The sequence below is a fragment of the Oreochromis niloticus genome, linkage group LG13 (assembly GCF_001858045.2).
Source record: "Oreochromis niloticus isolate F11D_XX linkage group LG13, O_niloticus_UMD_NMBU, whole genome shotgun sequence".
Taxonomy (NCBI): Eukaryota; Metazoa; Chordata; class Actinopteri; order Cichliformes; family Cichlidae; genus Oreochromis; species Oreochromis niloticus.
Genome location: NC_031978.2, coordinates 31,240,648 through 31,258,128, shown reverse-complemented (window position 1 = coordinate 31,258,128; position 17,481 = coordinate 31,240,648). Strand labels below are relative to the sequence as shown.

General features: G+C 40.9%; 2 protein-coding genes across 3 annotated transcripts; both read left to right on the top strand.

Annotated features, from left to right (window-relative positions):
• Positions 1-4,793: 4,793 nt before the first annotated feature.
• Positions 4,794-11,132, top strand: tlx1 (T cell leukemia homeobox 1). 2 transcript variants are annotated; one of them, XM_013265006.3, is made up of 3 exons: positions 4,794-5,383; positions 6,272-6,473; positions 7,340-11,132. In XM_013265006.3, the coding sequence occupies exons 1-3, from the start codon at positions 4,933-4,935 to the stop codon at positions 7,548-7,550; spliced, it is 864 nt and encodes a 287-aa protein (XP_013120460.1). In that variant the 5' UTR covers positions 4,794-4,932; the 3' UTR covers positions 7,551-11,132. The 2 variants fall into 2 exon arrangements, with proteins under 2 accessions (XP_013120460.1, XP_003456734.1); XM_003456686.5 differs by having other exon boundaries at positions 6,236-6,473.
• A 1,846-nt stretch (positions 11,133-12,978) lies between these two features.
• sdhaf4 (succinate dehydrogenase complex assembly factor 4) lies at positions 12,979-17,128 on the top strand. The gene is made up of 3 exons (XM_003456670.2): positions 12,979-13,283; positions 15,376-15,489; positions 16,835-17,128. Exons 1-3 carry the CDS (start codon positions 13,205-13,207, stop codon positions 16,942-16,944), a joined length of 303 nt encoding a protein of 100 aa, XP_003456718.1. The 5' UTR covers positions 12,979-13,204; the 3' UTR covers positions 16,945-17,128.
• Positions 17,129-17,481: the final 353 nt, after the last annotated feature.

Below are 17,481 nucleotides of genomic sequence, written 5' to 3'. Positions count from 1 at the left end.
CTGACTTGGTTTAAATCATATCGACAAATAGAAGTTTCTCTTTACATGTGGGAGACTGTTCTTCTATAACAGCACCTCTCACTTGTGGAGTGCCTCAAGGGCACATTCTGGGCCCACTTCTTTTTTCATTGTATATGTTGCCTCTGGGGTGTGTCTTTGGAAAACACAACTGTCATGATCCTGGGTCTGGGGACCCTGTGTTTATGTGTCTTCTGATTTACGGGTATTCTTTGTTTTAATGTTTGTCATGGTTTAGTAATTTGTATTTCTAGCTTCCTTAGTTCTTTTCAGATTATATTTTGTGCTTTCTAGTTCTTAGGTTTTGTTACTGTGTCTCCATGTCGAGTTAGTTATTTTCTCATGGCTGTTCTTCCCCGGTCCCAGTGTTGGGTCCATGTCTCAGTGGGTCTCTGGTTTTTTGTTTTATTTTGATAGTCTTTGTCCTGTGTTCAGTGTATTTAGTTTTGCTTCCCCTTTGTCTCGTAATGTCAGATTTGCCCCAGCTGTGTTCCCACCTGTTCCCCATCCTCTCGTTACCTTACCTGTGTATTTAAGTCCTCACTTAATTTATATCACTTTATTTCCTCACTTTATTTATATGAAAGAAACTATACTGTGGTGGGGCTTGTTTATTTCTTGTTTATTTTTTGTTTTTGTTTGTTTGTTTTATTTTGCTTTACTTTTGCTTCATATGTTGTTTGTTTAATTTAAGACTAAAAGAAAATTAAATGAATGAGAGGTAAAACTTGAGGGGGTAGGGCCAAATAAGTGTATACGTCTGACTACTCCTTTTCAAACAAAAAGATGGAATGATATTTTGTAATGATTGTGAATGTACATGTTTGAAATAAAAATGAACTCAACTCAACTCTTTCCCTGTTTGTTGTGGCATTCTCCGTGTCTATAAACACTGTTGCTGAGATACTGTGTTTATTGCTATTCATTTATCATATTTTGTTTCCATTTTATTCTATTTTAATATGAACTATGTGGTTTGTGTGTGTGTGTGTGTGTGTGTGTGTGTGTGTGTGTGTGTGTGTGTGTGTGTGCCCTTCAGCAGCCCTTCCAAAGACCCATGGGCAGGGGATTTTTTGTTTAGACTTTAACATTTAACAAATATGTCTTTTGTCCTGTCTTCCTCCCCTCACTCCTAAAAGGTTGCAGCAGCTGCCCCTTTCTGAGCTTGGCTCTTTCTTCCTGTTAGAGGGGAGTTTTTCCTTCCCACTGTTGACAAGTGCTTGCTCAAAGAGGGCCCCTCTAATTGTAGGGGTTTTCTCTAGTATTATTGTAGGGTCTTTACTTTATAATATAAGAGATAAGATAAGATAAGATAAGACTTCCCCACGATGGGGAAATTTTTGCTTTACCTCAGCTCAGGTACAGATATCAGAAGGAAAATACAAAAAGTACAAATAAAATACAAACAAATAAAAAATAAGTAAGATAATACACTATATACAACGGTAGCATACACAGTATGTGATTATGGATATGGTTGGAAATATGCAAGACATAAACTATATAGCTTAACATAACTATTTTACCACTACTATTCCTATGTATAGACATGTACATGCAGACACACATGTACACACTAACTATACATATACATACATATATACCTGCACATGTCCATACACATAGAAGGTCCATTATGCATGAAGTGGTGACTGTCCACTATGTCCACTGACTTATGACATCGTGATTGAGGAGTTATAGAGTCTAACTGCTGTTGGGATGAATGCTCTGTAAAGCGCTCCTTCCTGCAGCGAGGGTGCCTCTTGAGCTTGATATAAACCCTCTTGAGGCAAATGTTGTTATGATTTGGTGTTATATGAGTGAAACTGAACTGAATTCAACCTGCTAACTGGGGTCTGTAGAGTCTAAGATTTAGCAAATGCAGTTTTGCCATTTCTCTGAGCAGAACTTTGCACTGACCTTGGGGTGAATTTGCTTTAGCATTCACGACTGGGAAGCTTTTGGCAATTTGTTAAACCATACAGGTCTTTGATATCAGTTGTTTGCTGGATCATTTTTTTAATATGACACATGTGAACATGTGATTTCTGATCAGGTTATTTTAATTTTGGTTTTTTGCATGGGCATTACTTAGTTAGGGTTGCAACCCAAGATAAGGGTCTGTGTAACTCTGAAGCTAATAATAATCCAAGCCTCCTCCACTTCCTCCTTATCATACCCATTTCCAAGAGGCTGAAGAATAAAGCTATTGTGGAATTCCCAAAAGCTGCAATTTTCTAATGGTGACTTATGGCTGTCTTCAGAGGAGAGACAGTCCCAAAAGATTCCTGTGTTTTATTTTTTTTTGGCTCTATTAGTAATTTCTCCCTTCATAATTAAATGAGGTTGATTTTTTTTAAAAAAAAAAATAACACAGGCATTCACACTTTATTAAAGAAGGTACCGACATGCCTGCTTTGATGGCTCCACCAATCCACATGAGGAGGGGGGAAAAAAACATTAAACACCAGTCTGTGGGGGCCATGAAACTGTGCTTTCTAAATATTTATTTATTTATTATGACTGTAAACGTCATAAACAGTAAACTAGAAAAATTAAGACAAACACACACGAAAGAAGCATAAAAAGAGTGTAGGAATCTAGAAAATAGGGATTCAGGTGTCATCTAAGGTTTTATGTTTTATTTTTAACTGAGAAACCTTATTAAAAAAATCATATCAGAAGACATGACACAAGTTAAGTATTCAGGGCAGTGATCATACAAATGTGTAAAAATAGTTTGGCTCTACAATGTTCTGGCCTATTCTACAGGCAATAGAAGCAGATGAAAACAGTTACAGTTTTTAACTTCAGTTAACGGGGATTATTGATTATTCTGCTTATGCTCCTTAAAGAGCCAAGAAATCAAAACCTCTTTCCATTTTAGTCAAGTTTTTTTTTCCAGACTCCATGAGGCCCATTGGGCTGGAATTAAAATGGCCGCTTGATAATTTAGTTTACCATAAAGTTATCAGTGGTGTTATTGTCTAAGATATGAGGCCTGTTGGAGCCTCTCAGTGACATATTAGCACTTTAATCACACACTCGGTTTTCTATATACTGGTTTTTCCAGTAGAAAGTTCAGAGTTTAGAGCTAAAATGCTCATTCATGTTTAGAGCCATAAACTCACATTTTGTAATAAATAAAATCATTTCTGAAAATCACTTTAGTTCAAGGAAATGTATTTCCAAAAGACGGCAGCTGTGTTTTAGTGCAGTATTCCGTTTTAAAGCTGCTTTGCATGAAGAGATAAAACTTCCCAAACTGATTTTCTGAAAACTACGCTTGGAGTTAAGTTCAGTCTTGCGTTGTATTAGTGAGTTACTGCATTTGATCCTTGCAGCCTTTCCCCTAATGTTCGTTATTGGTCCCGTTTTAAACGAAGACCTGCACTTTAGTGTGCAGAAACGCTGCTAGGCATTAAAATTTGATGTCGACCCACTGGACAGTGAAAACTCTTTAAAGGTATCAGATTGTAATCCCACGTTAAGTAATTAAGTCCCAGTAGCTTTTAGAAGGAGAGAAAATCAATAAACTGTGCGGTTTAATTTTTCATTCACTTGAGGAGGAGTTTGAATAGTTGTGTCTTGAAAAAAGCAAAATATAAAAGTTACTATATCAATTTTAATATTGCTATGATCTACGATCCACGACTGAATAAATTTAGAGCTGTTTGTTCTGGTAAACTGCGATAAATATCGTCCTAATTTAAATCCGCGCGTAGTCATTGATCATTTCCATAATCGTTAATATTTAAAATAACTGTCGAATAACAACACGCTATTTGTTTGTATTAACTTGAATTTTGAAATTTATGTTAGTTTCAATGTCTGCGGGGAAAACATTGCGCAGTTCTGTTTCGGTTAAACACGACGGTGTTTGTGTCCCATCATCCCTCTAAACATGAATTAATGATGTCGATGCAACAACAAAGGAGCAGCGTACCATTAATATGTTTCAGTGATTCATATTATATATTTTGAGCCCATTAGACCAAACTATTAAGGTTCCCAATTTTTGCAGCATAAATTAAAAATTGACTGCGTTGAGTTCTTTCAACTGGTGCCATTTATTTGCCATTTCTTTGGTTGCCTTTTACAGTGAGTTCAGTTCACGGACCCACTTCAGCCCTCAGACCGTCGGCCGATCACGGAATTTAACTGTAACAGTTTTTTTCATCCATTTTTTTCTCTACCTCATCCACAGCACACTGGCAGCGGGGTCTAGAAACACTGTTGCTGAGATAAATGTACGAAATGTTAAAAGAAACGAAGAATGTGTAAATGCTACTTGATCAAATTTCCTTAACCAAAATTAAATATTCGGTTTTTGCTTTCTTCATTCATATTTCTACAGCTCCTCTTAGCTCAGCGCCGCGCAGCTGGGAGAAAATCACCCAAACTGTGAATGTGTAATCTTTTCACTGCGGTAATTCACACCGGCACTAGAACAAGTGAAAACATTTGCCAGCACTGAATTTAACGTCAGAGAATGGATTGTTTCAGGTTGTGAAGCTAAAGGCCTGAAGGCCCGCACAGTAAATGTGCAAAAAAAAAAAAAAAAAAAAAGTGCAAAAAGCAGAAACATCTTCAGTTGTTTCCAACTGATCGAGTGCGGCTGTTAATTTGTGTTTTAGAGAGCAGTAGCCTATTTAACCAGTTGAGCTCGCAGGCCTGAAACTGGATCTTAATCTCTGTCTAATCTTTGGCAGTTTGACTGGTGTCCTCGTGCGCTGGGAGGGGAGTGTGGGATGTGGGGGTGTTGGGGTTCTCCTGCAAACGCACACAGAAAGACGCATGCACTAGAACTACCGGAGCTCGCGTGAGCACAAACAGTAGAGTTCAGGAAGTGGCGCGTGAAGCAGCCTAAATTCCTCGCGCAGGAGCGGGGGCTCGCGGCGGCTCGCGGAGGCCATGGATCACATAGGGATACTGGGGGCGCACCTGCAGCAGCACGCGCAAGTGGAGTCCATTAGTTTCGGCATCGATCAGATCCTCAGCAACGTGGAGCAAAGCTGCATGTTGGGCACGAGGATGCACGAGCCGGACTACGGACACCCGGCCTACAACAGCGGCGCGAGCGGCGGCGTGAACGGAGGTTTCACGTGCAACAACAGCGGATATAACGGCACCGGCAGCGCGTGCGGGATGTCTTCCCTCGGCAGTGCTTATCAGATGAGCATGGGCGTGAATATGAACGGTGCTAACGTCAACCCCGCCGGGGTCATCCGTGTCCCCGCTCACCGGCCTCTGAGCGCCGGGAACTCTTCCATGCCTGCGATGAGCGGGACCATCAACAACCTGACAGCGCTCACGTTCCCATGGATGGAGAGCAATCGACGCTACACTAAAGACAGATTCACAGGTATCCCACCTATTATTAGTATTATTATTAGAAGTAGTATTTATTGGACCTTCCTATAATGAAAATGTAAATGTACCCGGCAGACTGCTTTGTGGTTTCTCATCTCTCTTCATTTTGTAGTCCGATTATTCATTGTTTAAAATAAAAAAAGAATAATATCTGTGTGTGTGTGTGTGTGTGTGTGTGTGTGTGTGTGTGTGTGCGTGTGTGTGTGTGCGTGTGTGTGTGTGTGTGTGTGGAAGAGAGAGAGAGAGAGTGGATAAAATAGCAATACTAAACGTTAGTTTAAACTCGCGGTACTTTTCTTTTTTTTAAGGGAAGAAAGAGAAGAATCAGTTATTCTCAGCAGTAATTTGTACACAGACAGAATACACGTTAGAGAAATCCGGGTGACTGTTGAAAACCTGTGGCTGCCTCTCTGTGTTTGTGTAGCCGCTCCGCCGCCCCGGAATTTTAGACTTCTGTTTATTAACTGCACCGTGTTTCTTATATAAAACTTTGGTTTAAAATTTTGAAAATATAATTTTGTTTATAACTAAATATGTGGCGGATTTACTGTAAGGCAATGTGAATATGATAAGTGGTTTGATCATGGTTTTTAACCAATTCAGTTCCTGAATTAAAATATATATGCATAATTTAAAAAAATGACTTCTGCATTATATTAAAAAACTATTGCCTATATTACTATGTAATATAGGCAATAGTTTTATTCATTTTTACGGAGCTGCTTTTTCTCCTGCTGCGCTGCTGGTGCGCTCTCGGTGTCTTTTGCCCTGCACATCCTGCTTCCCTGTCCTGTCTCATCCTGTCCTTTCCTTTCTCGTCCTTCTGCCCTTCTCTCCTGTTTAGTGTCCCTCTCACCCCTCACTGTAACACGTCGTGTAGGTCACCCTTATCAGAACCGGACACCGCCGAAGAAGAAAAAGCCCCGGACGTCCTTCACCCGCCTGCAGATCTGTGAGCTGGAGAAACGCTTTCACCGGCAGAAGTACCTGGCGTCGGCTGAACGTGCTGCGCTGGCCAAAGCACTGAAGATGACCGACGCACAAGTCAAGACCTGGTTCCAAAACAGACGCACCAAGTGGAGGTGAAGTTACCAGTACTATATACGCGTTTGTACAAAATCTACCGAACATGCGCCGAACAGGCATTCTTTATCAAAGACTGCCTATTTGATTCCTAGGGGATGTCAGGAAAACCACCTGTGTTTTTAAAGGTCTCGTTGGACCCAAATATTCCACCATGAGTTTCCCTTCTGTGACGTTATCTTGTTGTGTGTTCTTATTTGCATATTTACCTTAAATCCTCATAGGCCACAGATGCTGTGTAGCTTAATTTTGCTGATAAAAATATGGTATGCAAAAAAAAGAAACCCGTCTCAGGTACCATTTATTGCAGGATTGTGGTGAAGTGCCGACAGAAAGCTTCCTCCCAATTTAACAAGGCCATTGGACAAATTAATTAAAATGAAATTAGCCAGCTACTGGCATGTATATAGCTCAGCTTAGAGACAGTGAAACAGGCGTTCTGTGAAAATCTCTGGCTCTGTGACTATTAAAATATGGTAATCTTGTAGAACATTTCTCTATCAGTCTGTAGAAATCTTTTATTTTCCTAGAAATAATCATTTTCTGTGTCACAGAAAAGCTCAGGAAAGGCTTTTAATACCACTTTCCCATTTCTACATTTTTAAGAGCAAATTCAGCAACAAGAAATATTTTCATAATAATAACTATTAAAGATCAAACATCACTGATATTTGAAAGAAACTGTTTGCATTAGCCTATTTTAGTTAGACAGTTGAAAACATATAGCCCAACTCTCCAAATTCTCTGTGTGTCTCCCAAAACAAACTGATGTAGCCTAATTCTGATACCCCGGAGTGTCACAGCTCGTGCTTGTACATTGTGCTGAATCTGTGCTCGATTTCATGTCACTCTGTTGTTGATACAGACGGCAAACGGCGGAAGAGCGAGAGGCTGAGCGGCAGCAGGCCAATCGGATCCTCATGCAGCTGCAGCAGGAGGCCTTCCAGAAGACGATCAACCAACCCGTGACCCCGGACCCGCTGTGCCTACAGAACAGCTCTCTATTTGCCCTGCAGAGCCTGCAGCCATGGAACGAGAATACCGCAAAGATAGGCAGCGTAACTGCCTGCGAGTAGAATCAGCACAAACCATCTAGCAGGGTGTCTGAGACTGAGACTGCTTAATAGCAGAGAAGCTGGCTAAAGCTTACATGCAAGGTCATGTCCCTGTTCTTGTTGTCACCCATCTACTGTCAGATAGACTTTGAAGCACCATCAGATAGAGTCCCCCAGCACTACTCGCTCCTAATGGGGATCACAGTCTGAGGTGGATTCTTCAGTGGTCTGGAGTGAATCCAGCCCTGCAGACACCAAGGTTTAATCTTTGGGAATAATTCGGAGGAGTACTGATGGACAGTGTGACAGACTGGCATCGAAGAGTTGTTGTAGCTACTGTAATTTCCTAAAAGAGACTAAATGATTCATGGCTAAATAACATATTTTCATATGGAGTCTCTTACAAAAAGAATATGCTTCTGCAATCAGTGTCTATCCAACCCCTCACAGCAGTTTGTGATGTGACTGCGACTTTTAATCTGTTGACTTGTGTTGCTGGACACAAATTTTCACCTCTTTGTGTTCCAAATTATCCTACATTTGTCATGCACACGAAATGAATTTTGGCTCACTGCAGCATAAAAGAGCACTTATTTTATCACCTGAGATGAACAACAGCGAGAGTGAAAAGAGTAAACCTGTGTGTTTCACCCCGTCTTACTGTAGCTAGGCTATATATGGTCAAAAATCTTCTGATTAATGGGGGAACAAATACCATGGCACTTTATAAGTACGTTTAACAAAAAACATACTTTTCACCACAGTTTAGCTCATATCACATTTTCTTTTCTCTTATTTTTGTAAAAGGGTTTTACAGACGGTATTTTCCTAACTCTCACCTCTGTAAAGCAAAGGATCTTAGACCTGACACCAAAAACCAATTACAAAAAGCTGTCGTGTGTTCATTTTTTGTCCACTGTGTGTGTGTGTGTGTGTGTGTGTCTGTGTGTGTGTGTCTGTGTGTGTGTGTGTGTGTGTGTCTGTGTGTGTCTGTGTGTGTGTCTGTGTGTGTGTGTGTCTGTGTGTGTGTGATATGCTTCAAAACAGCAAAAAGCTGTCTTCATACACAGGAGGCAGTTACATATTTTGAACACGGACACACATTTTCTTTCTGTGTAACGTAGCATTTAGCGTGAATGTCTCTTGAGCCTCATCATGAGAATGATGATTGAAACAGCTGATTGGAGAAATAATTAATAACAAGTATGTTCATTAAAAACTAATTTAGAATGAAGGAGATAGAAAACCTCCCCACTTTATGCCGTAGTTTTTCCCTGTGTGACACTCTAATGGCTGAAGTGAAAAAATAATGAATTTCTTTAAATACTATGATCGTGTTATGTTCTGTAATTTATGTAGATCGAATTCTCTTCGTGGGCTATCGTTAAAGTATCTCACTGTTTATCAGTCAGTTCTCACAGCACTTCCAGATACAAATCAGGGGTTTGAATTCTGTTTTGCTTATTTGTTTTGTCAGACAGATTTAGTTCTTTTCATACATTAGTGTATAAACAAAAACATAAATGTGGATATTTTTCTGCTTTTTTTCACTGATGCCAACAGACTGCAGAAGCATGTTTGTGCGTGTATACATGTGTGATGTGACATTTGCCAGGACTGGTTTCTGAAAGGCTGAAGGAGAATTTCATCATCCACTCAGAAATATCAGTGCTGAGACACTGAAGCTGATCCACACTGGTGCCTCCTGGAATTCCTTTCCCCCAACACACACACACACACACACATCCCTGCAACAGCCTGAAATCAGATTAAATCATAATGTTGGGGACTGTGATACTTATAGTAAATCATTAATAAACACCTCCCAATCTTATGTTCAAGAAAGACAACAAGGCAGCTGAAGAATCCGCTGCACACCCAGGATCACAGCAAAAAGTCCTGCTGGTCAGGCCAGAATAAATGCCCTGAGTAAGATAATGATGATGTGAGTTTCATGTGTGCCTCCGAGCACGCCCTAGAGTCCTACTTGCACTGAGTGAGCTCTATCTTAAATGGAAAACTACACAGAGAAATGTGCCTAGATCAAAGTACCAGACAGTGGAAATGTGGCTTTAGAGTAATCTGCATATAAATCAAGATTAGCTCCTGGCTGTGGGGTGAATTTGGTGTAAAGACCAATATTAGTATTTCTGAACAAAAGTCATTATCAGGGGTTAAAGTTGGGCTACGGCTTTCTGGCACCGTCAGTTAACGAGCAATTAATTGTGTGTGTGTGTGTGTGTGTGTGTGTGTGTGTGTGAGCTGTTTGCTTCCAGTGATGTCATTGACATACCTACTCAAAAATTTAAAAAAATGACGTTGCACGGCCCTCTGCATCATACACTCTGAAATGATTCTTTGTGACAGTTGAATCCTGTGGAGATGAGCAATTTGAAAAAGCTCTAGAAGGAGAGGGTAGGAGGGCCTTTACATAATCGGTTGTTTATAAGGTCCCAATATCAGCTGTCCTGTTTAAGCTGATGCTGTGGCCTGTGTCTTTATAATCATATGAGACTGGACTGTATGTACTGGGTGTGTGATTTCCTTTCTCTCACTTGATTCAGGTGCCCAACACTTTTTTCTCCTGTGAAAACAGCTGACTCCACTTGTCAACTGGCAGTACACGAGCGGTTTCTAGATCTTCATCTGGGCAGCTGAACACTCCAAGCACACAGTGCTGTACAACATTTAGACGGCTAAGTTCCAAAACGAAAATGTATTTTAAGTGACTGTTAATAATAATCTTATATCATTACATTATCATTCTGCATGCTTTAATATCAAAGAATTGTTTTACAGCTACTGCTTGAAATAAAGCTCAAGTATTTTAATTGCAACTCATTGTTGAAATTTAATATTTTCACAATATACCAATACTAGGGCCAAAGTGTGTGTGTGATATTACATGAAAATGTTAATTTTGATGAGATGATGACTGCCATTCACTTAACCTTTTAGGTGGCATTATCTTATTGGCTGGTTGTTTATGATTCACAGTGTAAAGTTTTTATTCTAATAACTTTTGCTGTCACATGAATTTGACAGCAAAGGTTATTCCCTCTAAAATTTGATGCAATGGAAGTATAAAGTAGAATAACATGAAATTACTCATCAATTTAACTCACGGGTGAATGCGGAGGGTGCACATGATAAAAAGAAAAAACATGGCATGCATATGTTTATTATTATTGTCATTGTCATTATTATTATTGCTCTTGTTTTGTTTTGCTGTTTTTAATATTTAGTTCCTACTACGGCTTTTGATCAGTATTAAGATTACAGTTATTTGCTCATTTTGCTGACAAAAATATTTTTGTTACACTTAAAATTAACACTACTCTCACATCAATGTGGTGTTACATTTTAAATTAACCTAAATCCAGGGCATATTTTAGAATAACATAAAAATCAATTGAAATGAAAAATTCCACTAAAACCCAACACAAAACGAAAGCAACACACTTTTCTTTTATCACTGTTTAGATCAGGACTATTTGTCATGATTATTTCTTAAGTTTAATGGGAGAAATACTTCTGTTGCACGTAAACATAACACTCCATTCATTGTACCTGCATGATGTGAATAAAACATATAGAAAAGTCCTCCACAGCTGTGAGATCACGCTCCATGTGCCCTGCATGTGTGTACAGTTCAGGTGTTGCAGGAGATCGTGTATCTTGTCTAGTACTGTGAACATTTTCCCGAAGCCTTCCATCCTCGGTGGGTTTATCGGACAAATGTGGAAAAACTGTTCGACTTAGATGGGATGCAGCTGTGTGCGTAGTGACCCGTGTTTTCCATCCAGATCAGTGAGCTGTGATTTGCACACGCAGGCCGCTGAGCGCTGATTCAGGGAGCAGCTGATCTGCTTTCCTTTGCATTCTGTTAGCAAAGGGTTAGCATTTTTGTATTGCTTGATCACATTAATTTAACTGGAAATTAAAACTGCGAACTAGATTAAAATTCGATGAATTGCACAACCCTATTGTCTACATGTGAAGCCAGTGGCAGTCCTAGCCTGTTTGGTGCCCTGGGCGAACACTCCCTCTGGCGCCCCCCCTCCCCGACAACGCACACACACACACACACACACACACACACACACAAAACATATTAAGGATTGTACATTAACATAAAACTATTGTCGGAACCATACTGAATTTCACCAGAGAAACACACACACACATATGAAGAGAGAGTATGCATAGTATGCAAACGGCTACCGGACAGCCATCATAATTCGTCATACAATGAGAACAGGACAAATCAACAACTGACACTGACTAGTTAATATTAAAATCTGTAACATAATGTATTGTTTGGAGTTTAGTCTGTTACTGTTACTATTTTTACCATTTCTTCTTGGAGCAACTGTAACCCACATTATTTCCTTAGGGGTTAATAAAGTATTCTGATTCTGATTGTTTCAGGATGACCTGCCATTATCCAATGACACATCTGCTTACCTGTATCTTTGGCTCGTTTCTCCTCCTCCTCTTTTCTCTTTTTTCTAAACTGAGGACCTGATGGCTTTGAACTTTTCTTGTCCATCTTGGTTTTAATTTTGCACTCCAGTATGAACACCCATCCCCCAACCCGAGAATCATAACCTAACAGACCTACACCTTATTTCACAGATTCGCTTTGTCTAGGGTGTATTTCTGGGATTTCGCCCAACCCAGGATTCAAGTCATGAATACATAATGGGCTTGGATTTACAACATTATGAATGAAATGTGCTCTATTTGGAAGCAGCAGGTCTCCCGGGTTGTGTGCGAGACTTTAAATCATCAAACTGTAAATTATAAATTTTAAATTGTCATTGATCCCTTTACCCCTCGTCCTAAAGTGTATATTTATTTTCTTACTCTTCTTATATTTATTGTTTGTTTACTTGCCCTTCTGTAACTGGAGCCTCGTCGTCTCGTCTCTCTATATACTGGACTGTATGTAGCGGAGATGACATAAAGTTTACTTTGACTTCAGCAGCACGCAGGCGCACCGAGGGCTCTCGCGCTCACTTTTCGCGTATAGAATTTCGAAAAAACATCGGTGCAAATTATAAGTCTGTATCATGATGTCCGGTGTTTTCGTGTTTGTTGGTTTGTTTTTATTTTGTCTTATTTTGCGAGTTGGTTATTAGATGCTGCTCCAGCCAGCCAGAGAATCCCCCGCCGCCCCGCCCTCTCCTCCCTGTGCTGCAAGCAGCAGGCGCACCTCGCAAACGGAGGCGCCCTTACTCCCAGCAAATGGGCGATAGAAAACCGATCGGTGCCTACGACATTCCCAAAATGCGCATGATGTCGGGGCAGCATGAGTACGAGCAAATTTATTTTATTTTTTTTTGCCGATGCCCGTGATGCCGCCCCCCACCACTATGCCGCCCCGGGCAACCGCCCGTGTCGCCCGTATCAAAAACCGCTACTGTGTGAAGCTGTATTTTAATTAAATGATCAACGTTGAAACTGACGAGTCATCATCAAAACGGATATTTAGCCTTTGATCCCCCCCTGCTGGCTGCATGCAGCACTGCACTGGCTCGCCGATCATTTTTCGTCGCTAGGTGATGATGAAAATTGCGTAAATGTTAGTCGACAAACAGTAACGTCATCGTATAAGTGCAGGCGGAGTACATTGAAAACAACTGCTGGTTTAGTGTTTCTGCTTGTTAGAGATGTCACTCCTGCGCTTGTGTTCCTCCGGCGGCAGACAGCTGTTCTGTAAGAGTCCAGCTGTGGAGCCGCTTTTCACAGGTCAGTTCGCTTCAGTGAGAGAAAACGGAACCTCGAAAATTGACAATATTTGCAAGTTGTTGTTGTTCTTTAAATGCTTTATTTAATACATCTGCCGTCAGAACAAGAGAACAGAGCCAGGAGGAGTTCTTGTAACATAATTAATTAACAGAAGAGTCCGTATTCTAAATAAGAGATAAATGATTCTTCTTGATTGGAAAGTTGCAGACGGGACATGTTGCATTCTGTAAGGGGGAAAACTCACACTTCTTGACATTTAAGTGGGTCCAGAAGCAGCTGAGAAAGATTATAGATGTGTGTTAATATGGGAGAAGGATGCAACACACAACAGCAATGTTCAGTGACTAAGAGCAAACCATAGCAACCTCCCTGAACAGGATCCAGCAACCATCAGAGTGGCAGATATCCAGGAAAGGGTCTCCAGTATTAAGAACTGGACAGCACCAGGCTAACAACAAAGCTAACTGCACTCCACGAGCACATGGCAGTACAAATGAACCAGCTGCTAATGGACAAGATTGACCTGGAATGGCTAACTGATTCCCAAGGATGCCCAGAACGGACCGGTCCTGTCCAACTACCACCAGTAACCTGCCTCAATACAATAGGGAAGCACCTGTCAGGCATCATAAGTGCTAAGATGAACAGGTACATGTTTCAATACATGATCAGGGCACTGAAGGGAATTGTCAAGCACACTAGAGGAGCAAAACATAACCTAATGTTAGATGGAGCAGTGACACGAGACTGTAAGACCAGACTGACCAACCTGTGCACCGCCTGGATTGACCACAAGAAGGTGTATGCCTCACACATGGTTTCTAGAATGCCTGGAACTGTACAAGATAAACAGTACCCTAAGAGCAGCGGCGAACAACACTACAGGGCAGGAGTGAATGAAACATGGACTCACTGATCCATGCCACTAAGATCTGCAGCGGTGACATCACAATGTCATTTGGACTGGAGAAATGTAATCGAGTGGTAACAAAGAGAGCAAAGGTAGGGATTGAACGCAGAAGGCAACATTACTGAGGATAGCAATATGTACCTGGAAATCCCCCAGGCAAAGGGGAACCATGAAGACGCCGCTAGGAAAGCCACAACCACCAAATATCTGCAGAGAGTAAGGCAAGTCCTGAGAAGTCAGCTGAATGGGAAGAACAAGATCCAGGCAATCAACATCTACACCCTGCTGGGATAATAAGCTGGCCAAAGGAGGAAACAGAAGCTGACATCAAGACAAGGAACTTCCTTACCATGCATGGAGGATTTCACCCCAAATCCAGCACCCTAAGTCTGTATGCTAAGTGGAAGGAAGGTGAGCGTTAACGCCAATATACAGGAAGATGGGTACAACTGATAATATGCATAGTGAATATCTTAGGCAGAAACCTGAGAAAGAAGAAGAAGAAGAACAGGAACCATGATGGAAGGTCAGGCCCCTTCCATAGAAGAAGTGGCCAATATTGAGAAATCCCATCAGTGGTTCCACAAAGCTGGACTGAAAGAGGGCACATAACAGCAGGGCGCAAGATGCTAGCAGGCAGGGCATGCATGGAACGCCATGACCAAGTGGCTGGCATAGTGTACAGGTCCCAAGGTCAAAATGGTACCATGGTGGAGAATCCTCAATCTTAACCTCCTAGGACCTGCCGTCCACATATGTGGACATCACATTTTGGGTTATTTAGACCAAAATACTTAATTTTGCTCTACATGGGCCTGATATCCATTTATGAGGAGATTATACTGCTACTGTTCTATCAAAGTTTTAAAAGGATATCCTCATATGTGGCTCGTATTTGTCTTAAAAACAAAAATAAGGTAAAAAAAAAAAAAAAATCTGGTAATTCTGTTTTTACATTCATCAGGCCCCAATCAGCCCAAATATCAAAGAGAAATTAAAAATGCATGCCGTGGAAGAGTTCGGGTCTTAGGAGGTTAAGTGAAGTATGGCATCTTTCCATGTTCATGCATCATAGTCACATGGGGCTGTGATGGCTGGATACAGAGCTTCAGCAGAACAAAAGTAGACAAGATGCCTTTGAACAAACTGGAACCTAATACTTGAGTGTGTCTCTTCCTTCAGGGTGTTTGCGGGCAGCCAGCAGAGCGGTGAATGACAAGGAGCCATTGAAGAAGGCCAAAACCCCAAAAGGACGATTTGACAACCTCGAAGAGACGAGCAAAGACGTACTAGAAAGTGAGAAAGGGACAAAGCATTTTCTGCATCTAGTTAACATACAAACTGCACTCAGCAAGTTGACAACCAAAGTGATCAGCGAACAAACTGTAAATAATACTGTTAATAATCAGGGATAATGAAGAATGAAAGTAGATGTGCTGTTTCTTTATTACATTTTTTGTTTTTTGAAACAAGAACAGAGATTAAGATGAAACAGGAGAGTAAAACTGTTTATGACCGTGTGGCTTAATTTGCCATGTGTGTGTGGAACAGTGGTTAGCACTGTACTAGGTTCTCCTCCAACAGTCTAAGGACATACAGTTAGTGGAGTTGGGTTAACTGGTCATTCTAAATTGCCCATAGGTGTAACTGTGAGTGTGACTGTTGTCAGTCTCTCTGTTAGCTCTGCAACAGGCTGATGACCTGTCCAAGGTGTACCTCCCCTTTCGACCTGTGGCACCTGGAATCGTGTGCTGCTCCAAATCAAATCAGAGCTCCCAGTCTGTTTTAATCTGGAACTAAGTCAGAACCACCCCACCAACCCTGAGGGAACAGTTCAAGATGATGGTGGTAGTGAATTTAAACAGCAGTGTGATTGTAAAATTTTCATCTGTACTGCCACTGTTGTGGATTAAATAAGTGAGCCATAAGCAGCACACTGAGCCGACTCTATCGTACTACAGAAAGCTAGTATGCTACATTGGTAGTTATACATGAATGGTTCTATGTTTTTATGAGCATGCTATGTTTTTTTTTCTCACTTTTCCAACGTTACTACTGGAAAACACAAACTCAGGAGTCATGTCCACATTCTGTCCGACATCCGGGATGTTGGTTTTTGGGAGGTGTTTATAGGGATTAAGTTAAGAAAGGGCTCACAAGCACAAACTGTACCTCCAAAATGACCATGAAGTTAAATCAGAAACTGCCAAAGTCGTTGAAATGGATTCTCAAACTTTCATATTAAAACACATTTTTAGACTATGTGCTTAGTCCTCCTAACACAACATTTTCATTTGAACTGACAGTGGGTTTATTTATGAAAGGTATATTTTTATATTTAATATGCATTTTCATTCCAAATTGGTCTAGAGCACAGGTGTCGAACTCCAGGCCTCGAGGGCCGCTGTCCTGCTTGTTTTCCAACTAACCTGTCCTTGTAGCTTCTTATTGGCAAAGCACACCTGATCCAGGTAATCAACAGCAGGTAGGGCAGGGATATCTCAAAACAAGCAGGATGCTGGCCCTCGAGGCCTGGAGTTTGACACCCCTGGTTTAGAGGTTTTAAAAGGTCAAGTGACCTTATTGTAAACTGAAAAAAGAAAAACTGTCACTGAAGATCTCAATGACTCTTATTTTTCAGAGTTCCCTGATGATGTGAACCCTGTGACGAAGGAGAAGGGGGGCCCACGGGGTCCAGAGCCAACTCGCTATGGAGATTGGGAGAGAAAGGGCCGGTGTGTAGACTTCTAGCTCATTATCTGTAAATTAATGTGTACCTTATGAGTATGGAGATGTACTGTAAAATGACATACTGATGCAGTTTGGATATGTATGCAGCCATTAGTGGTTTTCTGTCTTTTGTTTAATCATGATGGAGGAGTAACGAGCAAGTTGCTGCAAGTTTCCAAATTAAAGTAATAAAACAACAAAGATACACTTTGTGTTTTCATTGAGGTCAGCAGAGGTATAACTACAGAGACACTTCTGTTCTGGGTAATCCATGGGCAAACTGGCAGAAGAATTCCCCCATGCTGTTTTTCTTTTGTCTACCATTTTCATTTTATATCAAAGCAGGTCCAGGAATATGATCAGGTGCCTGGGTTCACTGCAGATGGAATGTGCACGCTTACATTGTGTTTGTTGTGTCTGGATCCTATTACCATCATATACACAGAGCTAACTGAACACTCAGGCCTTTCTTGCATTTTGTTTTAAGAACAATTACACAAGAAAAAGTAATCAAATATCAGTTGAAACATTTAAACACAGACTTCAACTGCATAGAGC

Excerpts from the sequence above, each read along its gene's own strand:
- tlx1 (XM_003456686.5), top strand. The coding sequence starts at position 4,933 with ATGGATCACATAGGGATACTGGGGGCGCACCTGCAGCAGCACGCGCAA. Across the intron at positions 5,384-6,235 it reads CACTAAAGACAGATTCACAG|TGTCCCTCTCACCCCTCACT; the intron begins GTATCCCACCTA and ends TCTCCTGTTTAG. Across the intron at positions 6,474-7,339 it reads AACAGACGCACCAAGTGGAG|ACGGCAAACGGCGGAAGAGC; the intron begins GTGAAGTTACCA and ends TTGTTGATACAG.
- sdhaf4 (XM_003456670.2), top strand. The coding sequence starts at position 13,205 with ATGTCACTCCTGCGCTTGTGTTCCTCCGGCGGCAGACAGCTGTTCTGT. Across the intron at positions 13,284-15,375 it reads TGTGGAGCCGCTTTTCACAG|GGTGTTTGCGGGCAGCCAGC; the intron begins GTCAGTTCGCTT and ends CTCTTCCTTCAG. Across the intron at positions 15,490-16,834 it reads GAGCAAAGACGTACTAGAAA|AGTTCCCTGATGATGTGAAC; the intron begins GTGAGAAAGGGA and ends CTTATTTTTCAG.